Source organism: Rana temporaria, chromosome 2 (genome assembly GCF_905171775.1).
Source record: "Rana temporaria chromosome 2, aRanTem1.1, whole genome shotgun sequence".
NCBI lineage: Eukaryota > Metazoa > Chordata > Amphibia > Anura > Ranidae > Rana > Rana temporaria.
Genome location: NC_053490.1, coordinates 372,080,967 through 372,089,888, shown reverse-complemented (window position 1 = coordinate 372,089,888; position 8,922 = coordinate 372,080,967). Strand labels below are relative to the sequence as shown.

The 8,922-nt window shown below is 42.1% G+C and overlaps 1 protein-coding gene across 7 annotated transcripts in view; it reads left to right on the top strand.

Annotated features, from left to right (window-relative positions):
- ANKS1A (ankyrin repeat and sterile alpha motif domain containing 1A) overlaps positions 1–8,922 on the top strand; it is a 167,590-nt gene that overhangs the window by 19,271 nt on the left and 139,397 nt on the right. For all 7 annotated transcript variants that reach the window (XM_040337793.1, XM_040337792.1, XM_040337790.1 and 4 more), the window contains exons 2-3: positions 2,658–2,738; positions 6,330–6,486. In XM_040337793.1, coding sequence (XP_040193727.1) covers positions 2,658–2,738; positions 6,330–6,486 — 238 coding nt within the window. The remainder of the gene's footprint in view (positions 1–2,657; positions 2,739–6,329; positions 6,487–8,922) is intronic.

Genomic DNA, 8,922 nt, shown 5'->3' with positions numbered 1-8,922 from the left:
TCTCCTAAACCTGTACGGTTTAGGAGATCTTACCCTCGCAATGCGCCGCTGACTGCAGCGGCGCATGCACAGCTGGGATCTTCGGAAGTCTCCCGCATTAAGGTGAAAAAAAAACTGGCAATGACGGCACCCCCCCGTTTTACTTACCTGAGCCCATTCACCTGCTGCACTCGCCCCCAACGTCCTCTTCCCCACTCAGTCTGGCCGTTTGGCTAGATTGGATGGATTGATAGCAGCGCAGCCACTGGCTCGCGCGGCTGCAATCACATCCAATGACGCGGCGCGCCAGGGGCAGGCCAGAGTGATACCGCCTGTGGCTATAGCCGCCGGCTGTATCACGGGAGCGCACCCTCAAGAACTAACCCTCATGGGAGAGAGCCGAGACAGCCGCTGAGGGACCCCAGGAGACGTGGATCGGGGCCACTGTGTGCAAAACGAGCTGCACAGTGGAGGTAAGTATAACATGTTTGTTGTGTGTTTGTTTTTTTTTGTTTTTTAAAGGGAACCTTTAGGCCCCTTTCACACTGGGCGCAGGAGGTGCGCTGGTGGTATAGCGGTGCTATTTTTAGCGCCGCTATACCGTTGTTTTTATTGTGATATTTGTCCGCTAGCAGTGCGGTTTTAACCCCTGCTAGCGGCCAAAAAAGGGTTAATACCGCCCGCAATGCGCCTCTGCAGAGGCGCATTGCAGGCGGTATTACTGCGATTTCTCAGTGTTTTTAATGGGAAGGACCGGTAGAGGAGCAGTAAACACCCCGCTCCTTCACTGCTCCAAAGATGCGGCTAGCAGGACATTTGGAGCTAGCACACCGCTTTAGTGTGAAAGCCTTCAGGCTTTCACACTGAAGACTGCAGGGCAGGATTTTTTCAGGCGGTATTTAGGCGTTCTACCGCCTGAAAAACATGTGAAAGGGGCATTAGTGTCTCTTTTTAATACCTTCTCTGCCTTAAGGTAAAAAACCTCCTGTGCTGCAGGAAACCCCCCCCCCCCCCCTTTATACTTACTACCTTAATGCTAGGGCTGCAACTAACAATTATTTTCATAATCGATTAGTTGGCCGATTATTGTTTCGATTAATCTATTAATTGGATAATAGCCTTAAAAAAAAATATATATTAAAATGTTTAAATTTTTTTGGGCCAATTTGTTGTTGGGCAGATAACAAAACACAAATTGCCGCAAAAACACTTTACATGCTTTTCTGCAGCTTCTCCATTGAAGTATTGTGAACCAAAAAAAAAAAAAAAAATGGCACCGTTAAAAAGTCCTTGCCCTTTCCAAATACGCAGCAGCTGATAAAGAATCATGGATGTGAACGTGTCCCATAGGAAAATGTGTAAATGAACTGTAGTGTGTTTCTGCAAAAAGCACCAAAAAACAGATGTGTGACCCCGGCCTGAGATGTTTAGTAACATAATGGGGTTAAAAGAGCAAATAATCGCTACTGTAAGGGGTTAATTTTTTTACTGTGGGACAGTGAAAGTAATATTTACAGTAGCGATTTGCTTTTTTGTACTATAAAGGGCTCATTTTAGTTGATTTAACCTGATTATGAAAATTGTAATCGATTAATTTCATAATCGATTAGTCGTCGATTAATTGATTACCGTATTTATCTTCATATAACGCGCCCCGGCGTATAGCGCGCACCCCCAACCTAGAAGGAAAATTCCTGGGAAAAAAAGAAATCCTTACAGTTTGGATGCCCCTCGTCGGTGTCTTGCCCGGCGTCCTTCGGCGGCCATCGTGGTGTCCTCCCCGCTGTGTTTTTCAGCCGATCCCCGCTTCCCACGCTGTGTTTGAACCACTCCGCCAACATATACCGAGCACAGTACACGGAGTGGTTCAAACACAGCGTGGGAAGCGAGTATCGGCGTATATCGCGCACCCACGATTTTGCCCTGATTTTCAGGGCAAAAAAGTGCACGGTATACGCCGATAAATACGGTAGTTTCGGCCCTAATTTAATGCCAATGTTTCTTCGTCATTTTCATGAATACAGTGCTGCAATACACACACTGCCAATCCACCATATGTTTTTCTTTTATTTCAAGTTTGCACTTTTGGAATATTTGTAACCTGCACCTGTTTTGAGCTTCCAAAATAACGTATTATCATTTGTATGTTTTGTGTGGGCAGATAAATATCTTGGCGAAGCATGCTTACTGCTTCATTGTACTCTGCCAATTGGCCAACTTTCCATTTTATGGAATTTACAATTTTGCAATTATAATTTTTCTCCCCCCCCCCCCCCAAAAAAATGTTTTTGAAAAAATACATATCAGTATATTGATGCACAGTTCTAACAAAGCGTGTTATACATGTAAAGGTTTGTAATTTCTTAAATTAAAATAAATAACAAGATTTATTTCCCCCAAAGAACAAAATCCAACAATGAAATTGTGCATTAATATGTAGAATGCTATTTTTCCTATAAAGAATATCACATTTATTTAATGGCTTAGTGACGGTTTCTTTTCTTTTTAAGGGGAAAAAATAAATAAAAATATTCCAATAGAATGTTAAAGGCTTTTGGCAAGTAAATAAATATTAGAACAAGCCTCTAAATCTAATACAGTTATGTTTGTTGTTACAGTAGTTGACCAAAATGTGTGAATTAATAATGCAAGTCTTTCTTCTAATTCTATTTCTACAGTATCTGGCGTGGCCCCAATGTGAATTGTGTTGATAGCTCAGGATACACCCCTTTACATCACGCCTCTCTTAATGGACACAAGTAAGTGCTTGAAATTTCCACATTATAATTACAAATCACATATAATGGAAGTGGTGGAGCTTAACAGGAACCTTACCTCAAGCGTTTTGAGACGATTAGGAGCTTTGAGTATTATTATTTTAGGTTTTCTCGGTAGTAAGCTTTTAAATGGGGAAGTGGCCGTGTTTGACACCGGCTTTCCAACCTGGATGATCAACTATTCCTTCTAAGGCTACATTCACACGTGCGAATAGTAGCAGCAGGAATCGGAGGTTCCTTCTGTGGCTAGGTGTGGCCGTTGGCTTCGTCCACTAGAATGACCGGTTAGCCGCAGCTATTTGTGGCTGACTGCACAACCAGTGATTAGCTGCGGTGATCGCTGCTGGATACACTTTGTGTGCATCCAGTGCCAATCACTGCAGGTAATCGAGTGGACAGCGCCGGTGACCACACCTACCCTCTGAGAGCCGCTACAATTCACTTTGGCCTTACCCACTGATGTGAATGTAGCCTAACAGTTTATTTGCTCTGTCAACAACTACAGACATGGGATTGCCAGCTGACCTGACTAAAAACAGCATATTAAGCGATTGTCATCAAATACCCTTGAAAGCTGGTTGCAGATGTTATAGGGTGTGTTGACACTGCCCCCGTGTGCTTTGGCCACAGTGCGGGTGCAGCGAAGTGTGCCTGCGTTTTTTTTTGTAATGGTTAGCTGCGTGTTTTCATGCGCTTTTAGAAAATGCACATAAACGGAAAGACATAATAGAAGTCTACGGGAAAGCAAAGCTAACGAAAACCACAGGTGCACTGCAGCCAAAAGCGCAGTGGATCAGTGTGAAGCTGCCCCTAGTCTGATTGGACAGATACATTTATTTTTATATAACGCGTGCATGTGTATTGCAAGAGAATATTTACATTCTGCAAATTCCTGCCTCTATACCAGTGATACGATTGTTGCGTCCCTTGCCAGGTTCTGATATATATTCTTTCCTGGATTCTTCCGAGTGTCTTCATCCGTCATTTAACCCAACATACAGGCACCATGCTGTGAATGTCTCTACAAGTCGAGTGAAATCAACCATTTTATTTTATTTTTCCTCCATTTCAAAAATATTAAGCACCGACCATACAATGGGGGGGGGGGGGGGGGGGGATTTGATCCCCTCCTTTTTTTGTATGTTTGCTGTGACAAACAAAATTGCCAGTCTATAATTCTTTTTTACAGTAGGTTTATTTTAACACTGAGAGACAGAATAACAACCAAAATATCCCCAAAAAAATTATTTCCAACAAAAGTTATAAATTGATTTGCATTTTAATGAGTGAAATAAGTATTTATCCCCTATCAATCAGCAAGATTTCTGGCTCCCATGTGTCTTCTATAGAGGTAATAAGCTGAGTTTAGGAGCACTTTCTTAAAGGGAGTGCTCCTAATCTCAGTTTGTTACCTATATAAAAGACGCCTGTCTACAGAAGCAATCGGATTCCAATTTCTCCACCATGGCCAAGACCAAAGAGCTGTCCAAGGATGTAAGGGTCAAGATGTGTAGGTCTACATAAGAACAATTGATGACGCACTACGCCATGAAGGACTGAAATCCTTCAGCGCCCACAATGTCCCTTGCTCAAGAAAGCGCATGTACAGGTACGCCTGAAATTTGCTAATAAACATCTGAATGATTGAGAGGAGAACTGGGTGAAAGTGTTGTGGTCAGATGAGACCAAAATCAAGCTCTTTGGCATCAACTCAACTCGCCGTGTTTGGAGGAATGCTGCTTATGACCCCCAAGAACACCATCCCCACTGTCAAACATGGAGGTGGAAACATTATGCTTTGGGGTGCTTTTCTGCTAAGGGGATAGGACATATTCACTGCATCAAAAGGAATGGTGGACAGGGCCATGTACCATCAAATCTTGGGTGGGAACCCTCTTTCCCTCAGCTAGGGCATTGAAAATGGGTCGTGGTTGGGTATTCCAGCACGACCATGACCCAAAACACACATCCAAAGCAACAAAAGAGTGGCTCAAGTAGAAGCACATTAGGCTCCTGGAGTGGCCGAGCCAGCCAGCCTGTGTGAAAACCTGGTGGCCAACTACAAGAAACGTCTGATCTGTGATTGGCAACAAGTCTCTTGCCACCAAATACTAAGTCATGTTTTGCGTAGGGGTCAAATACTTATTTCACTCAAAAAAATTGAAATCAATTACTAATTCATCTATAACTTTTTTTAAATGTTTTTCTGATTTTTTTTTTTTGTCTCTCACTGTTAAAATTAAACTGGTCATTTCTTTGTCAGTGGGCAAATGTAAAAAAAATCAGCAAGGGATCAAATATTTTTTTCACTCACTGTATGTATTTTAATAAAACCAAGAAAAGACATACCCATAAGAGTGATGACCCTCTTTTGAAAGTGCCATGCTAGGCGGCGTCTTCTCTCACCTTTGCACCACCACCATTTTCCCTTCTCACACCAACCTGTAAGGAAGTGATGTGTTTCCACAGGCATGGCCACATCAGGCTTTCTGCGAAGTGGCGTTTAGAGTATAGGCATCAGTAATAAAACCCCTTTCATTGCTGTCATTGGCAGCAGTAATAACGCAGTAAGTGGCAGCAATAATAACACTTAGCTTTGGTTTCAGTGGCAGCATCAATAATGCAGACATTAGTCTTGGTGACGACAATAAAAAACACTCTCTTCTGTTATGAGGGACATTGACAGCAGTAATAAACACCCCTCCACTGATGTCAGTGACAGAAGTATCGCTAACCACTCCCCTTCCCCTCACTGACTTGGCTGCCACTATTCCAGTGACTCTGGCACTGCAGCTGGCTGTCATCTTTCCACCATTTATGTGACACTGGCACCACAACTGGTGCCTACCTTTCCTCCACCTTTGTGGTGACACTGACATTGTACCTAGATGCTGCCAGCTAAGTGACCCATTTTACTTGGTGAGTGCTAGACCTTTCACTTCTCCTTTGTTCCACTGTAGGTTGCCCTCACTGCCCAAGCTCTCGCTTTGCTGCGTCAATGACTCTCACATAGTCTGATCAGAAAAGAGTCAAGAGTGGCTGTGCTTCAGATTTTCCTGGTTCTTTGTAGAAGCCAGCTTCAGAAAAACCTGTAGCTGCCTAGAGGACATTTCCTAGAAACCCCCAGCTACCACCAACCTCTGTAAGTGCTGCGTCTGCCCCAGGGAACATTGGGAGTTGTAGTCCTTCTGGAGTCTTCTGCAAGCATGCACATAACCTGCTGGACAGTCAGGGAAGTGTGGTAGCATTGGATAAGGAATAGGGTGGAGAGCACCCTGCTTGTATTCTGCATCAGGGTTATTCAACTCGAGAGAAGTCAGCTGGACAGCTCTCATCTAAACACTCCAATTAATGTATGTGTTATCAAGTAGGCCCTCGCCTATCTGATAACTGCTAACAGATCCAAAGGAGATTGTGCATCAGATTGTGACCTGTTCCCAGCTTTTGTCTCTTGTTTGTTTCAGATTTTATATTTATTGTTGCATTATATTTATAAGTACCAGACTGACATGAGTTTCTGTAAATTTGCATGTTGTACATCGCCTAATGCTGTGACAAATTTTACTCCATCAGGGAAGTTGTGGAAGTTCTTCTGAGGAATGAGGCTGTGACGAACATTGCCGACTGTAAAGGTTGTTTTCCTCTGCATCTTGCAGCATGGAAGGGAGATGCTCAAATAGTACGACTTCTCATTCATCATGGACCTTCCCATGCAAAAGTCAATGAACAAGTATGTTGAAATGTCTTCCTCCTTTCTTTTAATGTCACTACTTGTTTTTTTTTTCTCCCAATGCAAATGTATTCAGGGGTGTAACTTGTTCATATTTGTTAATTACAATTTTCTCTGTTGTATTTAAAGTATAACTAAATGCTTGGGGGGATGGATCGTGGGTTAGAACTGCTTTTTAGGTTTATATTGCAGTCTGTGTCCCATTTGGATGAGTTACTCTTTGTCCTAATCTCGAGTTTCTCCACATATGAAAGTGAGGATAAATCCAAAATGTTGTGTTGCTACCAGCAAGAATAGAGGGGAAATCTTACAGTTGTCTAGGAAGGGATTTCCCTCACATCGGAAAGATATCTCCTTACTTCCTGTTAGGTCTGCAGTACATAAAGTGAAAGGAAATCTCCCTAATAAGACACATATAGCAAAAAAGCACAGCAGTTACAATCCTTCCCCAACATATCAAAGAAAAAATAAAACTGTGTTTACACATATTTTTAAAGTGGTTGTAAACCCCATTCATGAAATTTGACCTAGGCACATATATATATTAGTGTTTACTGATCTCTCTCCAAAGCTCTAAGTGCTGTGTCTTTCTGCTGCTCCGTTCCTCTGTTATCAGCAGTCACTTCTAAAAAATTTGCAGCAGCTGAAAATTTTGGGTCGGTGAGGAAGCTTAGAGGTAGATAAGCAGAGAGCTTGTCTATTCAGACTACAGCTCTGCATGCTCCTTCGCTCCTCTGCCTGTGTGGAGGGGGTGTGTGCCTTTCCTCCAATCAGCTCTCACACAGTGTAAGCCCAAACTCCCCATCCACTGATGAGAGAGGAAGAAAGAGATTTTTAACACAATCTGCACTTTTCAGAGTTTAGAAAGGGAAAGGCACAAAAGATATACCAGTAAAACTTAAGCAGGGAGATTTGTTTCATCTCTGTGTATCATCTGAGTCTATTCACTTCGCTGGGTATAGGAGAGGGTTTGCAACCATTTTAAAACTGAAATCCAGCCATACCTTCAGTCTTGCAGTGTTTTACATGATCTACTATATTGAAATTGCTTACTGATTCCACTGCACACTGTGAGCACTTCATTGTGTGCATTACAAGCTGCAACAAGTCAGATAGAGCTAGTCTCTGCTGTAAATGCAGCTTGCCTAAGAACACAAACTCCAGACTGACACCCTCGCTTCATAAATCCTACCAGGAACCAGCCCACTGCTTGCATCTGGGTTAAGGGCTCTTGAACAGTGTACCGAGGCTGGGTTCTTTGATGTTTTCTGGCAGATCCCTGCGGGTACCTTCTACCAGTCCCATGATGTGCCTGTAATGCATATAGAGGCACCGAAAACTAATGATCACATTACCAGTTGTGTAGTAAATACAGGTTTTATTTAAGTTTCATTAGCATGTTAATGAGGGAGACTAAGAAAAGAACAATATAATCAGACTAAATGTGAGTTCTAAATGCTTTGTTGTAGATTTATATTCTTAAATTCTGCACCTTGCATACCATCTTCACTTAGATACCCCTTTGTTTTTAAAGGCCAAGTTCAGCTTTATAGAAAAAGTAGTCAATGCATATATTTTTTGGCTAAATTTTTTTTACATTTATTTTTTTCCTGGAGAGCCTGAAAAGCATTGCATCAGTAGATCATGAGTAAAAAGTACAATGTAGGCTCCTGCAGACATGTCATTTTTTGGGTTTCAGTTTGAAAGTTGGAGGACATGTCATTGCTCATCAGTGCCCCTGCAGCCCATTGAAACTACAAGTCCTTCTGCCAGGGATCTGTGAATGAATGATGGGTGGAGTGCATTTTTTTGTTTTCAAATGTTTTTTATTGTATTTTTCAAAGATACACAATAAAGCACAAATAAGAGTCATAACAATACAACAGTTTCTTAGTCATACTATGTGTTCAACAGTGTGCCTGGGTAGGCTTCAAATTATCATTTTACTAAACAGTAACCATATAGGGCCTTAGTCCAGTTGGATAGTGGTCAGATGCTTAAACAAGTAACTAGCAATCCCTGTTTACCCCAACGGGATCATGCTGTAAACAAGGGATTATGGCTCATTATCTTATATTATTTAATAAAATCAAAATTAACATAAAGGGGTATCAAGGGAAGGAGGGGAGGGGAAGGTGAGTAGGAAGTTATCTTTTACATCCGGTCTAGTTTAGGAGTGTAGTCGTTCAGGAACACACTTAATAATAATTAAAATTCTTCAGAAAATTTGAGGCCCTAGGATGAGTAATCCATTCATTCCAATTTTTAATGAATTTACTTATGGTTCCTTTCCTATGTGCTAACATTAGCTCATAGTGAGCCTGAGTATTGAGTCTCTGGACAACATCAGATAAGTTAGGTGGAGAGAATCCCCACCTTCTGTCACAGGGAGGGTTGTATTGGGGGAAGGGGGACAGGAGCTGGAATATGGTGGAA